Source organism: Lepidochelys kempii, chromosome 19, assembly GCF_965140265.1.
Source record: "Lepidochelys kempii isolate rLepKem1 chromosome 19, rLepKem1.hap2, whole genome shotgun sequence".
Lineage (NCBI taxonomy): Eukaryota > Metazoa > Chordata > Testudines > Cheloniidae > Lepidochelys > Lepidochelys kempii.
The window spans coordinates 5,744,649-5,764,913 of NC_133274.1; the positions used below are offsets into that span (position 1 = coordinate 5,744,649).

The 20,265-nt window shown below is 56.1% G+C and overlaps 1 protein-coding gene across 4 annotated transcripts in view; it reads left to right on the forward strand.

Moving 5' to 3' along the window:
- Positions 1 to 4,980: 4,980 nt before the first annotated feature.
- The window catches only part of TINAGL1 (tubulointerstitial nephritis antigen like 1), a 30,262-nt gene continuing 14,977 nt past the window's right edge, over positions 4,981 to 20,265 (forward strand). For 3 of the 4 annotated variants that reach the window (XR_012155616.1, XM_073317626.1, XM_073317629.1), the window contains exons 1-5: positions 4,981 to 5,104; positions 10,402 to 10,728; positions 13,441 to 13,504; positions 18,701 to 18,793; positions 20,066 to 20,180. Coding sequence is in view for 3 of the 4 variants with exons in the window: in XM_073317626.1 (XP_073173727.1) it covers positions 10,425 to 10,728; positions 13,441 to 13,504; positions 18,701 to 18,793; positions 20,066 to 20,180 (576 nt within the window). In the remaining variant the exon portion in view is untranslated. Of the gene's footprint in view, positions 5,105 to 6,431; positions 6,623 to 10,401; positions 10,729 to 13,440; positions 13,505 to 18,700; positions 18,794 to 20,065; positions 20,181 to 20,265 lie in introns of all 4 variants that reach the window. The other variant, XM_073317628.1, reaches the window with a different exon arrangement.

Consider the following 20,265-nt stretch of genomic DNA (forward strand, 5'->3'; position numbering starts at 1 on the left):
CACATCTAGTGGTGAGCTGTGGAAAAAGGGTTCAGAAGCTGATCTCGTTTGCATGCACACACTCACCCAGCCTAGGTGCTCAGCATGATGGGATTGCTTGCCTAATGATCTCTTGTGGCTAGTGTTGGATCCCCAGCCTCCTTGTTGCTGGGGCAGGAGTAATAAAGGGTTGTTATCCTTGTTGTGTGAACCGAGGGCTGCAGAACTGTACCTGGCATACCCCAATGGAGGGACTCACCCTCAGCTGAATGGCACTCGCTAGCAGGGGACATGGGTTCCAAAGCCCAATGAGTAGAGAGAGAGTTGTAGTTGGTGGTGTGGGTCTTGTTGAAGGGGACTAGATACTCTTTCATCCTTCCTCTCTTCATGGTATAATTCAAAGAGCTAATTTAGCTTCAGTTGAGAGTCTTGTTACTGCTGCAGAGCTGAGATCACTGATACCCGGGACGAGGTAATTGACCTCCTTTGGGACCTGTCTCTATTGCAAAAGACGCACTAGCAGTGAGGCTCCCCCCACTAACAGCTGAAATCGCTGAGAGCGGTGCTAAGTGTGTGTGTGGGGGGTCTGAATACATCTTGTCTCTCTGCCAGCTGGCCACTCGCCAGGGCCAGCTGGGCAGTGGAGAGAAGTGGCCAGCAGGGTGGCTGGTGGAGAGGGCCAGAGCAGAGCCTTGCAGAGGTGTGGCAATCAGCCATCGGGGCGACAAGTGAGTGCCTGAGCAGTGCAGCGCGTAAGGTGCCTCCTTTCCACCGCCATCATAGACTATCGGGGTCGGAAGGGACCTCAGGAGGTCATCTAGTGCAACCCCCTGCTCAAGGCAGGACCCATCCCCAATTTTTGCCCCAGATCCCTAAATGGCCCCCTCAAGGATTGAACTCACAACCCTGGGTTTAGCCGGCCAATGCTCAAACCACTGAGCTATCCCTCAGGTGGGAGGCGAACTCTGTGGATGAACCTCTGAACTCTGGGGCTCCACTGGCGCAGGCCAGCAACTGTGAGTGGGGTACAGAGAAGGGACGGGCATGTGAAAGGGACTTTTGGGTTGCTGGACTTAAGACCCTGAGGGGAAAAGGACATTGCCCAACTTACCTGGGGGTGGGTCTTTTGCTCATGGTTTGTGTTTAGGAGCCCTAGTTGCAGTGTTTTCCCAAATTAATGCTGAGTTAATTCCCCCCTTTTATTAAAAGTTTTTGCTACATTCAGACTCTGTGCTTGCAAGAGGGGAAGTATGGCCTCTTAGAGGTGCCCAGGGGGTGGGTGTAATTGTCCCAGGTCACCGGGTGGGGGCTCGAGCCAGTTTTCTGTTGTATTGTTGAAAAGGAACCTCTAGATACTGAACCTGGCCCTTGTTGCGGCTGGCTCTACCTGGAAGAAGGGTTACATAAGGACACAAGTAGAACTAATCTGCACATCTCCGTAGCTTGCATCACCTCCAGGCCAGACTCAGCCAGACTGAACCCGCTGGCTTCCTGGCCTTTAGTAGTTACCACCGAAAGTGAAACCCAGCAGCTGCACCCATGGAAGCTGAGACAGCAGCGCACCTCCCCTCTGGGACATTCCGCCCAGGCCCAAGGGTTGCTAAACCGGGGGATTTAATGCACGAACCTTTGGCATCTAGAGGCTGGGGTCGTGAAGGAGCTGGGCCACCTCGCCACTGGGATGAGCTTCTGCAGGCCAGGGTTGGGGCACATCGGCTGAGTTATGTGTGGGGAGTCTAGGATGGGAATAGCATGGGGGTGCAGGTGAGGCTTGGGGTGCAGCTGAGCTGTGTGTAGGGAGTCCAGGACTGGACTATGTCGAAGGCTGTTGCAGGCCAGGCTTGGTGCATTGGCAGCATTATCTTCAGGAAGCCAGCATGGCTCCTGCCCGCACTGCGCCTGGTTCCAGCTAGTTCTTTCAGACCCTCACTTTCAGAGCCGGCCGCATTCTATCTCTGCCTCAAGGACGGAGTTTATTTCTAAGGTCAAGTTCCCTCTCACTGCAGTTAATTCTATTACAACAAAATCTGATTCAGACAAGCCGTGCCCTGGCGTTACACACGCACTCCCCTGAACCTTGAAACCCAAGACTGGCACTGCAAGCCGCCAGGTAGGGGGATGGTGGCAAAGTGGCTGCAGCAGGCAGGCGGGCAAGCTGGGGTCGAGATGAATCCCTGCCTTGAAACCACAGCTTTCTGGCTCCTTTGCGGGGGGGTTCTGTTCTTGGATCGAGCAGCCCCCCATTCCGTACCCCTCAGGGGAGCCATAGGCAATGTGTTACTAGGGAGGGAGCCAGTGGGGATGCAGGCGTGACTTTAACACGCTCTAATAACAACACCTAACTCTCATATTGTGCTTTTCCTCCATAGATCTCTAAGCCCTTGATCAAGGTGGTCAATATCATTATCCCCATTTTACAGATGTGGAAACTGAGGGCACATGGGGGGCATGACTTGCCCAAGGTCACCCAACAGACTGGTGGCAGAGGTGGGACTGAAACTCAGGGCTCCTGAGTCCCAAGATCTTAGGTCATAGTTTCAACACATTAGCTGGTTGAGAAAAACCCTAAACTGCCCCTAAACTATAACTTGACCACGATAAAGCCTTGTCTACACTGGACTGTTCTAGCATGTTGGTTAACACCTGTTTCCATCACACCTTTTATCCCTGGACACAGGCTAAGAGGCTGGGAGCAAATGGAGACCAGTGTTATCCACACCACTCCCGTTCACAGCTGCCTTGGTGATGGCCTGCTGCTTAGCAGGGGGCATGGATTAACGGTCCATAAGGGTGGTCTAGTGAAAGATGCTGAAGGCACATGTAAGGGAGGAAGTTACCTGATGATACCTGAGCCTATGGGACACTAGGAGCCAGATTTTCAAAGGTTCTTAGCACCCAATGTACTGAGTGCTCTTGAAAATCTGCCCCCTCACGTGGAGCCTCAGTAGGATCTGAGCTGGTCTGAAAATCAGTCCATGTAATTTACAGTGAGCCGCTGGAAGACGTTTAGACGCATGAGCCCTACCTTCCACACCGCCTCTGAACTGAGCAGCCGCGCTCAGCTCACACCCCTCAGCCTGACAAGAGCTATCATTGCTACTTGCTCTAACTGTGAGCGGTGTCTCGTTAAGGGCCGTCGCTTTGTCACTCACATGCCCTAACATCTCTTCTGGGCCAGCTGGCCTGTTTGCCTGTTTCATCTGGGGGTCTCAGAGTGTTTCACCAAGGTGAGTAAATAAATACGATATCCCTGTTTCACAAAGGGGGGGGGAAACTGAGCCACAGAGCAAGGAAGTGCCCAACGTCACGCAGCGGGTCAGTGGCAGAGGTGTAGAACCTAGGCATCTGGACTTCCAGTCCCCTGCTCTAGCAACTAAACCTGGCTGCGTCCCCACTTGGGGACAGGACTACCCCCATCTTTGCAGGGGCCCTATCCAAGTGGGGACACTTGTTGGTACATATTGGAGACTGGGATGTAGATGGACAGATGGAGGCTGATCCCTCTGTTGATTGACGCCCCACGCAGTCTGGAGATGAATTACCACTTCACCCCTCGTGGGCCTGCTCACATACACTGGTGTAAATGAGAAATAACCTCACTAGAGTCAATGGATTTACACTGGTAGAAGGAGGGTCTTGCTCCTTCTCACAAGGGGCTTCCTTCTTAACCAGGCCCTGGTCTACACTTCACAATCTCGATCGACCTATCTGCATCGCTCGGGGTATAAAAAATGCAAACCCCTCATGTGGATATTTGCTACCGTGGCTCATGAGGGGTGTGGATTATTTACACTGACTGAAAAAAACCCTTCCATCAATATAGGAAATATCTACACTCCGGGTGCTACAGCAACATATCTGCAGCTGTTCCCTGGAGTGAAGACGTGCCCCGGGACCACTGCTGTAGAGTATCCTTAGGCTTGGCGGGATTCGATTTTTCTTGGTAAATGTCGATAAATATCGATTTCGCCGCACACCCCCAAACTGACACATAATATCAAAATCTACAGACAGGCACAGGAAGAGAAACACTGTTTGAGAATTTAGAGTCCAAATCCCGCCATGTCTGCCCTAGGCTTGTTACAAAAGGACCGGCCAGGGTCCTGAACAGTAAAGCCAGGGCGGATTTATCACTTTAGGGGTAGTTGCTGGGTGTGTTTTGAGGTGTGATGCTGACCGTCTGTGTTTGAGCAGTTTCCAAAGCTGTCACGTTTGGAGCCGTTCACTAATTGAACGAGCCCCTCCGTAATTTCCCACGACTAGGAAAATTTAAATCAATAAAAATAGAAAAAAATGCTTGAAAATAAACACCTAGATTAGCCATCGAAATTCTGCCCACCTTGCATATTTTCTAGGAATAGGGTGACCAGAGGTCCCGATTTTATAGGGACAGTCCCGATTTTCGCGGCTTTGTCTTATACAGGCTCCTATTACCCCCCAGCCCCGTCCCAATTCTTCACACTTGCCCTCTGGTCACCGTATCTAGGAAAAAGCTGCAGTATGGCCACACCCCGGGGCATTATTTTGGGCGCAAGGCTATTGTGATGTGGTAGGGCAGTGTAGCTTTCGGGGCCTGTGCCTGGTTCGGAGGGGGTATGCCGTAGGGAGTTGATTCTCGTGCAGGCAGGTTTCTTGCGCCTTCGTCTGCAGCCGCTGGTGCTGGGCTAGGTGGAGCCTGGTTCTGATCCAGTCTGGTGATTGCTCTGTATCTGTGCTGGCGAGGGTTACTTGGGGTGCGAAGAGGGGAAGAAAGAATGCTGGGACTGGGAGATAAATCTCCGTGCCCAGCTACCGTCCCCTAAGCCAAGGCGAATGGCCAATGAGCTCCCCGAAACCCCATCCCTTGTCTGGGAATGTGGAGCCCTGCTCTGGGCTGCGCATGTGGACGCGGCAGCCTTTCCCCCTGGAGCCCGGGAAGGCTGGCTGACAGCGATGAGTGGAGGTGGGAAGGCGTGTGCTACATAAGGAGTGCCCGGGCCCCTTTGCACCAGTGTGTGAGACAGCCAGGCCCAGAGGAGTGGCTCAGCCGCTCTGCCTGTGTTAGGAGTTTCTGTCCTGCAGGGGGACGACAGGGCTTTTGCTGGCGAGCCCAGACTGCTGCTGTGCGGGGACAGGCAAGTTGCAGGTAAAATCCTCTTCTTTCCTGGCAGGGAGCTGGGCTCTAGAGGGCTTTGCCTCCTCCCTGTGGGTTTTGCTGGAGCTGTGGGCAGCTGATTTCTGCATGGAGCAGCCGGGAGGTTGAGGGGAGGGAAGGAATCAGCTTCATGGATTTCTCACTGCTTTAGGGGAACAGGATGAGAGACGATTTTGTTTCTTGAAGACTGGATTCAGCTTTTGATTTAGGTTCGGAGCTGGTTGCAGTCCAGGAGGATCAGCTGCCAGCCGGTCCCAGCCCAGAGGGGCTGGCTCAGCTGGGGTGAACTTTGGAAGGCTTTGCAAATATTTCATACATTCCTGGGTAGATGCATTATTGATGGGGGCTGTGTGTCGTGGGAAGATTGCGGGGGGGCTTTTACTGGGAGGGACTGGGGCAGCTCCTAGACTCCTTATCCGTAGTAAAAAGAAAAGGAGGACTTGTGGCACCTTAGAGACTAACAAATTTATTTGAGCATAAGCTTTCATGAGCTACAGCTCACTTCATCGGATGCATAAAGTGGAAAATACAGTGAGGAGATTTATATACACATAGACCATGAAAAAATGGGTGTTTATCTAACACAGCTGCTACTCTGAAACTTATCCCTAGTGTGTTTAATAGAGGTGTAGCTGGGAGGAAAGAACACAGCCCCGAACAGCCCGCTGCTAAGCTCCGAAGGCAGGGTATGTTTGGGCTGGGGCTGGAAAGCAGAATTCCACTAGCCTTTCCTTGCTGCGCTGCTGGGGGAAGCTGATTTCCCCCTTTTGTAGACTTCCTTCCCCACCAGGGGATACGCACCACACTTTACAGACCGGGGGCAAGGTCTGCCCTCATGTTACACCCCCTACTTGACTTCAGCAGGGTTGCAAGAATGGGAATGGGATCCGGATTTGGCCCCGCATTTGCAGGGATGACTTCACCCAACACTGAAATGCAGCTTCCTCTGGGGTGGGACATAACTGCTGTTTTACAGTCACACAGCAATGCTGCCCAGGGAAGGCTTGTCCAGCAGTGAAATGCAGCCACCGCTGGTGTTTTACGGTTGCCCAGCAATGCTACTGTATGCTGGAGTTTAATTGCCACCGGCCACCAGATTCCAAGCACTTTCCTGAGCCCGCTTTAGCTTTGCTGTGCCAGGATTTATGCTCCATGCTGCTTGTTTCTGTGATGTCCTAGACCTAGGTCAGAGGGTTAAGCTAACGAAATGAAGGCAGCTTGCTTACCTTGCAGTAAGCAAAGGCACTGGCAAAGATAGACTGAAATTCCTTCCCTGCCTTTTGACCTCCATTCCCCTCCCCTTCCCTGCCTAATTTAGCTGCTGAGCCCTGAAAACTCATCACATTGTCTAAGTCCTAGATCACAGCACTGCATACATTCAGATGCACATTCAACCCCCCTATCTGGACGACTGGCCAGGGAGTTACAGGCAAGACTGCTATAACCCAAGTGAATATGAAAGAGAGGGAAGGATTGAACGCAGGCTGGAGCCAGGAGCAGCGTGAGCAGGTACTGGACTAATTTCTCCTCCATAGCTCTGCTGCTGTCCCCTCAATCCTGCCCTGAAATCCTCTGCTAGTCCCACAGCCCCCTGCTGCCCCAGCTCAGGCCTCCCCACCCACAGCTCAGCCAGTTCCCCCCAGTCCTGCCCTGCAGTCTGGGATACTACACTGGCCCTTGCAGATCAAAGAGACAGAGAGAGGGAAGCTAAGTTCTGACATGTCCCCGAACAATGCTGAGAGGAAGGCAAATAAAACCTCTGAGCAGGGATTGGTGTGAGGGGAAGAGCTGCAGGGAACATCCCTGGGATGGTGCATTGCGGGGCAAAAAGCCACACACACTTCCAATTATTTGCACTCTGGATGGGTGGGTGAATCCCGCTCTCGGGGCTGATCCACCCTCAAGTTGCCACCAAAAGAACAAAATCGGTTTAATCCCCCACTTTGGCGAAACTGGTGCAAACGGGGGCTGGGTGCTCTGGTTTTGAATTAAAAGCATCATATTTTGAGTGAGTTGAAGGGTAAAATTTTCAAAAGTGCCCAAGTGACTCCGGAGCCTAAATCCGGTTGATCCTGCGTCATTCAGTTTTTAATGTTAAACTTTAACAAACAAAACAAAAAAGGCCTCAAGCTACAGCAAAACAGGACACTCTGAATCCGAAACCAGCATGTTCCAGGCACAGCCTCCCACAGAAATAACGGACTCTGTTTTCGGTGTAGCCTAGCCCGCGATTGCAGAGATGTCGGTAGGCTACGGGCTTGTCTCCAGGGGTTGCTGCACTGGTATAACAAAAGGGGCAATTTAAAACTGGTTTAACTGACCTGGTGCATGAGTGTGTGGACAATGATTTTGGTTACAACCAGGCTTTTTGAGCTTGCGTTGATTAGACACAGGGTTAAGAAGTAGGAATGTCCAGCGGTTAGGGCAAGAGGCTGCGATGTAAGAGACCTGGGTTCGAGTCCCTGCTCTGCCACAGACCCCCTAGGTGTCCTTAGGAATATCACTTAGTCGCTTTGTGCCTCAGTTTCCCCATCTGGAGGATAATAGCACTGGCCTGCCTCACAGGGAGTTGGGATAAATCCATTAAAGATGGTGAGGAGTTCAGAGATGGGGGCCAGAGATGGACAGGAATAAGCTGCTCTTACACCAGATTCAGAGCATCCCCACAGGGGTTTGCACCCATTTAACTAAATCAGGGGCCAATTCTTGTGTTGACACCTGGGTCTGTGCAGTTATACCTGGGTCACTGCGGGCGGGGCTGCAATGGTGCAGTGACGCCCATGCAAAGCCCTAGTGTAGATGGGGTGCTGCTGCGTGGAAAGAGGCTTGGGCTGGCCACGTTGCAGCCTTTACCCCAGCGCAGCGGCTGGAGGCCTGAGTCTCTGTCGCTCAGCCCCTTGTGCTGTCACTTACAGCAGGGCAGAGTGAGTGTGACATGATGCCCCTCACGGCGGTGTCGATTCCCACCCACTCTGCACTGGTGGACGTGCCTCCGCTGGGCACCCTGAGTTGGAGTATCGGGCCCCGGGGTTATATTGGTGCAAAACGCCCCAGTGCCGGCAGGCCACCAGAGCAGAATGGGGGTCAATATGTGCAGTTCTGTCATGGCAGGGATCTGGCCCGCAGCCCGTTGCTGGATGGAGCGCTGGATGATTCCAGTGCGGGGGATTCCTGATGCAGGATTGGGCCCCTCCAGTCCCGGCCCCACACAAATGCCACACCGAGGGCCAGACTCCCCCCTGGCTTGCAGCCCTGGAGTCCATGCAGTGGTGCAGGGCAAGGCGTTGGCATGTCGGGCCTGATTCTGCTCTGAGTCTGTGTCGCTGCCGAGGAGCATGCGAGAAAGCCTTGGTCAGTGGACCACAGGCCACAAGGGCAGCTGGCTGCACCGCCGTGTTCTTGCTTCCCCTCTCCAGTCTGAGGGGATTAAACAGGAACACGCTGCAGCACATTCCTGGCTGCTTCTTGCTGCCCGGGCTAGGCTGGGAGCGGCCTTGCACTGCTGCTGACCTGGGTGGGCTGTGCCTGACCCTGCAGGCAAAACTGGTATCACCTCCTCGTAAGCCAGGCCCTGCGCAATCGTGGGATTTAACAAAGAATAAAGAGCAGCTGCTTCTCCTGGTGGGGGAGCACTTAGGGGTCCCGTTTTCCAGTTTCTCTCTGCAACCAGCAGGGCTAGAAACTTACATCGTTTTCTAAACAGAAGTTGAACGTCTCAGGGAATCACCTGACTCTGGGAGCTGGGGCTTTAAGGAAAATAGCAAAGACCCCAGCAACAGAACCATGACAGATGGCAACAGTAGCAGCCAAAGCCTGGTCTTATATTAAGTGTGCACAGAGCTTGCAGCTGGCTTCCGCTGCCTGAGCTGCTGGGAGCATGGGTCCCAGTTTTATCAAGCTCCCTGCTAGCCTGGGCTTTGATCCTGCCTAACCTGCAGCCTGCTGCAGCCTTGATCCTACCTAACCCACTGGGAGCCCTCACCTTGGTTATCTAACATACAGGGAACCAAGGAAGTTTGTACCTTTAGCCTGGTAAAGATTTGGGAAGCAACAAACCTTTCTCCCCCCACCTTGCAAACAACAGGCACCCCAGCTCCCCCCTTGTCCCAGCCAGGTGTGATGCTAGGTGACTGACAGCTGTCAATCTGCATGGGAAGGGAACACCCCCACTTGCATCTCCTTCTGGTTTCTTCGGTGCAGACCCTGAAAGGTATTTGGGCACTTAACTCCCAAATGGTGCCTAAATACCTTTGAGGCTCTGGGTGATAGCTCCCAAGCTCTGCATCAGTAGCTCTGATGAATCAGCCACCTTCCGTGGTGGCTTCCCTGGCAAGAAACTCAAAAGGGAAGAGAATCTGTCCTCACAGCACTTAGGACAGAGCCATTCGTTAAATCTCCCCGGCTCCTTCTGGGCGATACCCTTGCTCGTGAGTTTCCAGAGCAGAGTCTCTTTTGCTAGCTGGTCAGCGTTTCACGCTCTCCTGCACAGGGGTGCAGAGGATGCATGGTGTCTCCTGCAGAGCCGTGCATGCAAGTCTGGCGAGGTGATTATGGGGGCTTGTTCCTGGAGAGCTGAACAAGCTGGCGGCTTCCCCTGAAGGGTGGTTCGCTGCCTTAGCTCCCTTGTCCCGGTCCCCCCCACCGCCCCAGCTCTTGTGTCCAGTGGGGCTTGCCTGGAGAGCCTCTGCTGGCCACCTGAGTGGCTGCCTGAAAGGAGAACGGCTCACAGAGCCGCATGGCCGTGCTGTGGCCCATGCCATGCTGAAGACCTGAAGCAAGCACCGGCGCGGATGGCAGGCGGTGGTGCGGCCTGGCTGTCCTCCTAGCAGGGGGCGATGCAGGCAGAGCGAGGACTCAGGGCTGGGATCTTAGAGGCCAGTCGGTGGGCAAGGGGAACATTTTGCGATGGGTGGGTTGGTCATGGGGGGCAGGTGGTGGATTATTTCTCCCCTGGAGGAGAACAAGGCGTAGATCCCGGTTGCATCTTGTCCTCGGGCTGGGCAAAGCTGGGAAAGCTCCATTTCAGGGTCTCCTGGCAGCCACCAATTCACTAGCCCCCCACAGCAAGTCCCACTTGCCTGTGTTCAGAAGCCCTGGTGTCAAGCACCTGCCACTGGCCTGGGGCCCAAGGTGAGATCATGGTGACGCTTGTGTCCCTCTGGATTCGTGTCCCCCTCTGAGCTCTGAGCCCAGCCCTAGGAACGAGGATGTGGGCCAGGAGCTGCCCATGTCCACTCCGGACACTGCGTTCCTCACGTCCCGTCCTTCTCTCTCTCTGGCCCCTGCAGATTCCGGGGACGTCGGCCCACAGATGAGGCTGCTGTGGACTCTCCTGACCCTCTGGCTGTTGGCAGCAGAGGATCTCTCTGCCCACAGAGCACGGACCCGCAGAGAGCTGGCACCAGGCTTGCACGAGCGGGGGATCCGGGACGCCGGCGGCTCGTACTGTGAGAGGAATGATGCCTGCTGCGTGGGCAGGGACGATGCCTGCACTGTGCCCTACCTGGATACCATCTGCTACTGCGACCTCTTCTGCAACCGCACCGTCTCCGACTGCTGCCCTGACTTCTGGGAGTACTGCCTGGGCATCCCGCCCCCCTTGGCCGTGCACAAAGGTAGATGGGGCAGACCCCCTCCAGCAGCTTGCTCTGGCCTGGGGACCCAGGGCCTCGGGTATCCACAGGGGGTCAGCAGCAATGCAAGCTCCATCCCTCGCATCCACACAGCTCCCGCCCATCCTCCTACCCCAGAGCGACCCCCATAGCTCAGTCCCCGGGGCCTGTTCAGTGCTTGGCTTCTCTGCCGAGGCTGCCAATGAGAGATCAATCCTTCTGGTGGAGTCTGTGTAGGTCAAATCTGTCCCCTAGGAACTAGGCTGGGACCCGCCCTCGCCACCCAGACATCTATCGAACGGGGATAATGTGTGGGGTCCCGCCTGCTGCAGGATTTGAACCTGCAACCTCTGTGTTTCCCGGCCCTCAGTGATCCCCTCTCCTCCCCTTTGGAGTCAATAGCAAGCTGCTCAACAGGGCCTCTGTCCAGCAGCCATCCCCCTGTCCCCATCCATAAGGGGACCACCCCAGGGTCAAACCCCCGGACATGGGAAGGCATCTCCCTGCACCCCCTGGTGGTCTGCTCGGCATCAGGCTGCCTTTCCCCGGTCTCTCCCGCCAGCACCCTTATCACAGATCCCACTTAAGATGGGATAATTTCCTTGGCAGCTGCGAGACCTCAGCTCGACAGCGGCTGGGAATGTGTGCGCTTCACAGCTGCCTTTCTCCAGCCCCGGGCTGCGGTGGGAGCTGCCAGCAGCTTTTCCTAGAGCTCTGCCCGCCTCTTGAGCGAAGAGTCGTAACCCCAGAGCTGCCAGGCGCTGGAAAACTCATGGGCCGGGAAGGGAGACCTCGGATCCTGCTCCTGGGCAAACCCAGTCCTGGCGTAAGAGGTGCAAATGCCACTGGAGACAAAGGAGGTTTGGCTTCCTAATGCCCAGTCTGACTTTGCCCCGGGGGTAACTGGGAGCAGAATTTGGCCCAGTACATTCCAGTTCCATTTCTAGGAACGTAGGGTCAGAGCCTCAGTTGGTGTAAATCGGTGTAAATGCATTGGCGCCCTGGTGACTTCCACCAATGGAGAATCTGGCCACATTAGTTATTGACCGTTCCCTAGCACCCTTCGTCTGAAGGCCCCACAGCACCATACACCCTATGGGCTGTATTCTGTGCTCTGTTACGCCACAGTAAATCCAGATAACGCCTTTGCCTTCAGTGGACTCACTCCAGAATGTCACCCGGTACACCTGGACACAGACTTTGACCCTACAGAGATAAATGGGTCCTTTTGCCCGGGCTGAAATGTGGCAGCTATCACCTAGCAATGCTGCCCGGCCAGCTGGGACGGGGGAAGGAAGTGGACTATCTTGTCTGCTTTGACCATGCCAGGGGAATTCCAGGATAATGAGCCGGGCTGGAATCTGGCCAGTTCTGTGAGTTACATCCCTACGCTTGAAAACGGGACCTTTCTTTGTCTAGGGCTCAGGGCCTTGGGTTGATGCTGCTCTCACTGAGATCAGAACCTGATCAGTCGAGATCGTGGTGCTCGGAGCCGTGTATGTTTCACTGTAATGTTAACCCTGCCGTACCTTGCTGGGGAGGCAGGGCATCCGCTGAGCTGCGTGTCCCTCCCTCTAATGCATGTCATAAAACTCTTTCTAAGAAGCCATTGAGGAACCAGCTGGCGTATAAAGATGAATAAGGCGTTTGTAACTGGCGCCTTATCGGAAATGTTTCCAATCCACATGGGCGTAGGCGGCGAGTCTCTCGCATGATCTCACCCTGTGAACGCTGCTCTCTGGGAATGACGTCTGCCCTCCCCGCTGCAGGGTCCCACAGTTGTGGCCCAAACCACCCTGCGCTCTTTACTATGCCCCAATCAGGGGGCGGTGGGCACCCTTTTCGGAGCCGTGGAGGGGTTGGCCTGAGAGGGGGCTCTGCGGCGGCCATGCTGGGATATGAGGGACCCCGGGTGACTGAGCTGTGGGGAGCCATGAGAAAAGCCTGGAGCATGTTTACATCAGAGGTTGCAGGGCATGCGTCACACCGTGGACACGCTTAGCTTGTCCGGCACCAAACCCCAAACCGCACAAAGAGCCTCCTCTGCACCACGGCACATGCCCTGAGCCGATGAGTCAGAGGGTGCTAAGTCACCCCCCCACCCCCACCCCCGTCTCTAATTGCACTTTGTCCAGCTGCCCTGACACACCTAGCAGCTAGGAGACAGCAAGGGGAGGAGTGAGTTAAAGCCCTGCAGGGCCTACTGGCCCCCGGGGATAGTTGGAGAGACCTGGTTCCTCCTCCCATGAGACAGAATTAAACCCTGAGATGCAAGAGCTGTGCCCCCCAGTACAGCTCAGGTAGGCCCGGAAAACCTGTCTGAGATTGGCTGTGATGCAGAGGGGTTCAGAATATTGCCAAGGCAAACCCAAAGCCATTCTAAATGGGCGGGGGGGATTAGTTTGGAAGGGTGGTCCAGTGGTTCGGGCACTCACTTGGGAAACTTAGGAGCAATTCCCTGCTCTGCCACAGACTCCCTGTGTGACCCTGGGCGACTCACTTAGTCTCTCTGTGACCATGGCTCCTTATTCTCTGTGGGCTGGTGATGTGGCTTATGGTCCTGCTCCTGCTCCTTTGAAGTCAATGGAAAGATTCCCACTGACTGTATGGGGAGTTGGACCAGGCTTTGTGGTAGCAGTGATCTAACTAGTCTCATGTGTATCCCTGCACAACTGTTCCTCACCGTCGTCTGTTCTTTGCCTCTCTCCTGTCCAGGTTGTGATCGTGGTGAACACAAGTACCCAACCGGAGCCACCTACAGAGAAAACTGCAACCTCTGGTGAGTGCTTTGGCTTCTGATCAGGGTTCTTGCTGCCACCAGGCTTTGCTAATTATTTCCTGAGCTGCTAATAAGCTGTTTGCCATCAGCTAAGTCAGATGACTCAGGTTTCTCTTTAAACCATTCAAAATGTATTTTTCCTTAGGGGAACCCCTTGCCCAACATTTCCTCCTCATCCCCTGACAGAGAGATCTCACAAGGCTGTGCTCAGCGGGAGGCCCATCTCTTGTAAAATTAGACTGCACACAGCATCAAAGAATGTGTTGTAGGGGTCAGCTGCACTGGCAGGAGAGTGGGACCAGAGGCATGATCCGTCACAGATTCCAGCCAATCTCTGATGCCAATCCAATGGCTGGCTTTGAGATTTGGGTGCCAGTCTCTTTGGGAACGGCCAGCTTTTCCCTGGGCCTGCAATGGAATTGCACAGGCCACCCAGAATTTCCACAGCAGAGCCATAACGCAGCCGTGGGGTTTCTGGAAGCTGGGCCGGAATGCTTAATGACCCACAGCGAATCCTTTGACTTGCCCAGTGTTAAATTGGTGATGCAATCCCAGATTGGGTCAGTTTTGGGTTCATCGCTATTTCCTGCAGAGGTGTCACCAAGACCAAATTCTGCCCTGATAACCCCACGGTGGCTTGGAAATGTACGTCTGGAAGGGACCCCTAGAGGTCATCTAGTCAAACCCCCCAGGCTGCAGCCCCAGCACAGACACTGGTTTGCCTCCCTTTACGAAAGCTGGCTACGGTTGCAGCGTGAATGAACCTCCTTTCTCAGCAGCGTGCTGAGAGCTGATTCCAGCAGCCCAGCATTGAGTTGGGAGGATACCCAGTGTATGGCAATCACAGCAGAGCAGCTCTGGAAATGCCCTCCCCCGCCCCCATCCCTAATCTTTGGAACTCCCCTCCCACTAGTTGCAATTGTCTGTCTCAGGAGCCAACTCTCACTGGTGTTTTATCGGCAGGAATGCGGGGGTGGGATGCACTCAGTGTTGAAGCAAACTCTTCCCTGACCAGTTCCCAAGCTCCTGTGGCCGCAGGGGTCAGACCCTTCCCCGGGTGGGGGCTTTAATAAGGGCTGAAGTTTCCCAAAATTAACCGGCTGCCTTTCCTGCAGAAGGGGAAGTGTCTTCCAGCAGGGCTGGGCCTTTGAGGGCTGAACGCTCCTCCTGCCAAAATATTCCCAGTCCTGACCCCACGTAGGACTTAATAAGCAATTCCCCTTTCAGCTCTTACTCCAGATGCGTCTGCATCTTGTGTGACCCCAGCTACTCCCACTCAGTTCTCTCTCCCCATGTCCTACTAGACCCCACAGGCAGATCCAGCCCTGCATTGACCCAGAGTTAGAGGCCATTAGGCCCCTCTCCACCCATAAGTAGACCCCTGCTGCTCCTCCTCCCGGCCCCCAACACGGCAGCATGCTAGGGCAGGTAGGAAGGGCCACTGGCGACCGGGTTTGTTTTATTGGCAGGGGCTGCTCTAACTTACACCAGGGGCTGCTCCAGCCCCCACAGCGGCCTAGAGTCTAAGAGGCAGAGGTGGTGTGAACGTCTGTGAAACCACTGTTTACTTCCAGCCACGGGATTGCTGGGCCCCCTGTGTGGGGCAGCCCGGGGTCTGGCCATGGGCTGTCGATCCAGCACCTTTCGTCAGTCCTTACACACCACCCCCCCTGACCGCCATGTATAACAGGGCCTGCTCTGCTCCTTGATTTAGTTCCTGAGAGAGATGCCGTGTCTACACCAGGGGCAGTTCCCCGGGCTGGGATCGACCTTGTGGATTGCAGCGGGGAGAGATCCAGGGTTAATAACAAGATGCTCCAGCAGCCAGGGCACCACCGTGTGTGCGGAGACCAAACAGCGGGGGGGAGGGGGGGAGCGAAGGGCTTGGAAAGCATCTGGGAGGCCGTGGAATTTGAACTCTGGCTTTTTCCATTGCCTCACCGGTGCAAGGCAGCGGCGCGATCGCCAGGCAGAGGGGAGGGAAGAGCCCCCTGGGTTATAACACACAGAAGGAGGTGGTGGAATCTCCTTCCTTAGAAGTTTTTAAGGCCTGGCTTGACCAAGCCCTGGCTGGGATGATTTAGTTGGGGATTGGTCCTGCTTTGAGCTGGGGGTTGGACTAGATACCTCCTGAGGTCCCTTCCAACCCTGATCTTCTATGATTCTCTGATTCTAAGGAACATTGGGCCTGAGAGAGGAGCCTGGCCCCAGGGGAGGCTATCACGGTTGTCCCTGTTTCGGGTGAGCCCTTTCCCCACTGAAAAGTGATGTGCTTCCTTCCCGGTTGGACTGTGGGCTCACCTAGACCCACGTGGACTGTCGGGATGTGGCTGGGGCGTTCGGCAGGACTGGGGGGTGGGGTGGGAAGGGTTAATTGGATGTGACTGCCCTGCTTTTCTATAGCCCCATCTGTGCAAGGATGTGAAATCACTTAATAAAAGGGTCACCAGTGAACCCCAGCAGCTACCTCCATTTTAGATGGGAAACTGAGGCTCAGGGAGGGCAGGTTGCACAGCAAGTCAGTGTCAGAGCCAGGAATGGAACCCAGGAGTCCTGAGGCCCTGTCTGCTTCTTTCAGTGCTAGAGAGTGCGGGGGAGCAGCCAGTAGTGGGTGCATTGGGGTGAGGTGGAATTCAGGTACCGCAGGACCAGGGGAGAGGAGTGGCCCGGGGCGTGGGCGTCACATCCAGCCCTTTGCCCCTGTCGCCCTGCACAGATGCTGATACCCTTCCAGGGGCAGAGACGCTACTCAGGCCTTACAGCTCCACTTCCTGGGGCCTCGGGGCAGGGAGGGGCGTCCCCTGTGATCCCTGGGGAGGGATGGCCGCTTACTCTTCAATCTGCTGATGGTTGCCAGCAGGTTATAAACTCTCCCCTCCCTCCGCCTGGTTGCTGAGAGCTCCATGTGAGCCAGGGGGCAGGATGCAGGGGTCCACAGCTTTCCATTGGTCCTGGGCAGCTGGCGAGGGGGCAGCAAGGAGCACTCTCCCCCCTGCCCCCCCTCCTCCCGACCTCCCTGGGTCGGCCGAAGGCCATCAGCTGGAATACAGAGGCCTGCATGTTTAGCACCCATCTGGCCCCAGAGCCTGTCCAGGCAGCTGGCACAGGGCGCCCGGTGTGTGACGGAGGGAGGGGATCACTGTTTGGCCAGGGGAGGGGTGGGGTGGGGTGGGAGGGAGCGGTCATCCCCTCCCCCAGCTCCTTTCTTGCCCAGGTGGTGGGGGGGATATCTCCACTCCTCCACCCCGTCTGCGTTCCCACCCTCTCTCCTCTGTAGTGTGGCAGGGAGGGTGTCACTATCCACCCCCCAGTGGAACACCTGCTTCCATCTGCCCACCGGTGCCCGCCCAGTCTGGCCATGCAGCCTCATGCACCCAGCAGCGGGAGCCTGGCAGCGGGGGTGTAGGGGCACCGGACATCCAGTGCCCCCCCAAAGAGGCAGTTGTCCCCTGCTGGGAGGCAGGCAGGGCGAGATCTCCCGCTCAGCGTCCCGGGGAGGGAAGGGTTAAGGCTGGGCCCGGGTCTGTGATGCTCCCTGCCGGCTCAGTTCTGTCTATACTTGGAGAGCCCTGCCTGGCAGCTCCTTAGCCTTAAAAGGAAGTGCAGCCTCTCTGGGCTGGAAAAGGAGCAAAAACCAGCAGGGGTCTTGGAGAAAATACCAAGCATTGCTTGGAGCTTGGTTAATGCTGGAGACGGCTTGTGTGAGCTCCCCGTGGGTGCCAGGGAACTGGAGGTGCTGGAATGGTGTCGCGGGGGAATGGGTTTCGTTTTGTGCCTATGGGAGCGAGGCAATCAGGGGCCCGCTTCATGCTCTCCGCCCCCCAGCATTCCACAGCTCTGCTGCTGCCCTCGGATCCTGAGGCTGCAGCCTCCCCACACTGCCCCGCGGATCCCCTGCCGCGTGGGGCACGGGGCACTTGCTGGTCTCAACTAGGGTCAGCGGTGGCTGCTCTGTAACTTGGAGCCTTGCAGTCAAATTTGAGGATTTCAGTGACTCAGCTGGAGGCGCTGGGCCTGTTGCAGGAGCCGGTGGGCAACTCGGTTCTGCAGCCTGCGCTGGGCAGGAGCTCAGAGATGATCAGGATGGTTCCCTCTGGCCTTAAAGGCTCTGAGCAGGGCCTGCTCTTCCTTTTCTCCCCAGCTCTTCTAAGGCATCCCAGGCCCGGTCTCCGCAGAGACGTTACATCAGGGTAACTCCGTCAGGGCGGGGTGTGAAACACCCGCTCCCTGGAGCTCTGTAGTTGTGCCGAGCGAAGCCCCGGGGTAGATGCAGTTGGGGCGACGGAAGAATGGTGCCTTTGACGGGGGAGGCAGGAGTTCCTGCCGCAATGGAGGAACCCCGTCTGTCGCTGCCGTCTGTGCCACGGAGATACAGCGGCATAGCTGCGGCCCCAGCATTATTGCAGTGCCCGTAATGCGGACAAGGGCTGGCTAGGTTTCCCCGAAGGTTTAGTGCAGACTCTCTCGTGTTCCCCGGTTTTAACTCGGGCTGCTGAACTAATGGAAAGGCAGCGCTCGCTGCTCTGAACCTTCCCCCAGCCCCAGAGTATAGTGATGTTTGCAAAAGCCTGGCTAACTTTCAGCCTCGTTAGTTTTCATCCCATGCTCCTTTGCCCTTCCAAGCCCCAGCAGCGACCAGCAGGGGAACGGGTCACAGTCTCATGCCAAGGACTGATTGCCAAGGACTGATTTCCAGGGCTTTCTGGCTCACTTTCGCAGACCCACGGGGCTCCAAAGGTGCAGGGAAGCGAGTTTAGTTGCTTCTCTGAAGGCAGCGTCCAACCCTTTAAGTGCTGGCTTGCAAACAGCACGGTGCGGTGCGTAGGTAGATGGGCTGCTGCGGGTGCGGGGCCGGGGGGTCTTGGGGGGGTTGTGGGAAGGCACAGGAGCGGAGGCCGACAGCTGAATTGCGGCTCTGGAGCAGCAATGGATGCAGCTTCCCTCGAGACCCAGTATCGGCTGCCACCTGGGGTAGCTCCCCCAACTTGTGCCGTGGGCCATGCGTGGCTGAGGTGGCTTTGGGTGCAGCCAGGGAGCCAGCGAGAGGGAACGACTGGTTCCGGCCTCACACGACAGATCTCTAGCGCAGGCAGGCACGTAGGGGTCCCGTCCCGCGCCGAGGACAAGGCCTTGTCCCACGTTTCCCCAGCCGGACCCGCTTCCCTGGCTGACCCGTCTCTTATCTCCTCTTCCCAGCACCTGCAGCGGGAACGGGAAGTGGGACTGTGAGCAGCACCCCTGCCTCATCGATGGGGAGATGATTGATGCCATCAACAGAGGGAATTATGGGTAAGAGCCCTTTGCCGGGAGGACGGTTTGCCATGGCCTTCGAAAGCCTGAAGGTTGGAGGTGTCGGCGTTCCACTGCAGGTCCATGGGGCAGCCCGATGCTCTGAGAGACCCGCAAAATGCTGGGCTGGGTTCGCTGCGAGTGTTTGGGTCCTGGGAGCACTGAGAGCCCCCAGCTGAGATCACGGCCCCTTTGTGCTAGGGTGCTGTACAGACACCCAGTGACAGAGAGCCCCTGCCCTACAGAGCTTACAGGCCAGACAGGCAAGCCGGACGCAAGGCAGCGCTCAGTGCCGAGGCCGCCAACGCTGGGCAAGCGAGGGTTAAAACTCTGCCCTGTGCCTCCAAGCCTGGTTTTAGCAAATGAGAAGTCCTGACAACTGTTCTGAGGACGTTTTCGATACCAGTGGCCCCCCAAAAGGCAGCACGGGCTTGTTGTTTTCTTTGCGCGGGGGTGTGGGGAATGAAAAATTCTAACAGACGACCAATTTTGCATGAAAAATTTCAGTTTTGAAAAAGGGGCCGTTTCTGGTTAGAGAAACGTAGCCCCGCTCTAGGTTACAGCCCCTGCGCCCCGCTTCCTTGGCGCATCACGGCCGGGGCGGGGGATGGATCCTCTCCTGAGACGTGTGAGCGTCCGGTAACCACCACACTGCCGTTAAGATGCAGTTACATGCCCCGTAGCACCGAGAGAGCCCGGCTGGACTTGCGGTGAAGGCACTGGCCGGACTCCTGGGTTCCAAACCGACCACTGCTGTAGACCACTAGTGTGACCTTGGGCAAGTCCCTTAGCCTCTCGGTGGCTCCATTCCCCATCTGTACGTTGGGGATAATAGCACCGCCCTCCCCTGCCTCCCCGGGGTGTTGAGAGAGTCAGTGTATTACAATGCTGATGCCACCGTAACAGGGCCCAGATAAGTGCCTAGGACGGTGTGGCTAGGATCCCTCTCTGTGCCAGGGGCCAAACCAGAGTCCTGCGCTTGAGGTGAGCGTCTCTGGAATGGGCCACGCTGACCTTGGAGGGGAGGAATCTGGCGCTGGGCTTTCTCAAGTCCTGAGGTGCCCAGACGTGAGCCCTGCAGCCCAGGGTTTTGGTCCAGGCCCATCTCTGTCTTAAACACCCTCATGCCCCCAAATAGCACGTCCAGGGGGTGGGGCTGGTCAACACTCTACAGCTTCAGACTGAGCCATGAGGTGCTTTCCGCGCCTGGGGTCGTGAGCACGTCAGGGGTTTCTTTGCCCTCTAATCGGACCTGCACCTGTCCCTCGCTAGCTGGAGAGCCGCCAACTACAGCCATTTCTGGGGGATGACGCTGGATGAAGGGGTCCGCCACCGGCTGGGGACCATCAAACCACCCCCCACGGTCATGAACATGAACGAGCTGCAGGTGAGTCTGTCTTGCCTGGCCCAGGCCTTGAATAGGGTGGGGGTTGGGTTACATTCCCCTGTGTTGTTCCTGGGCTGTTTAGTAC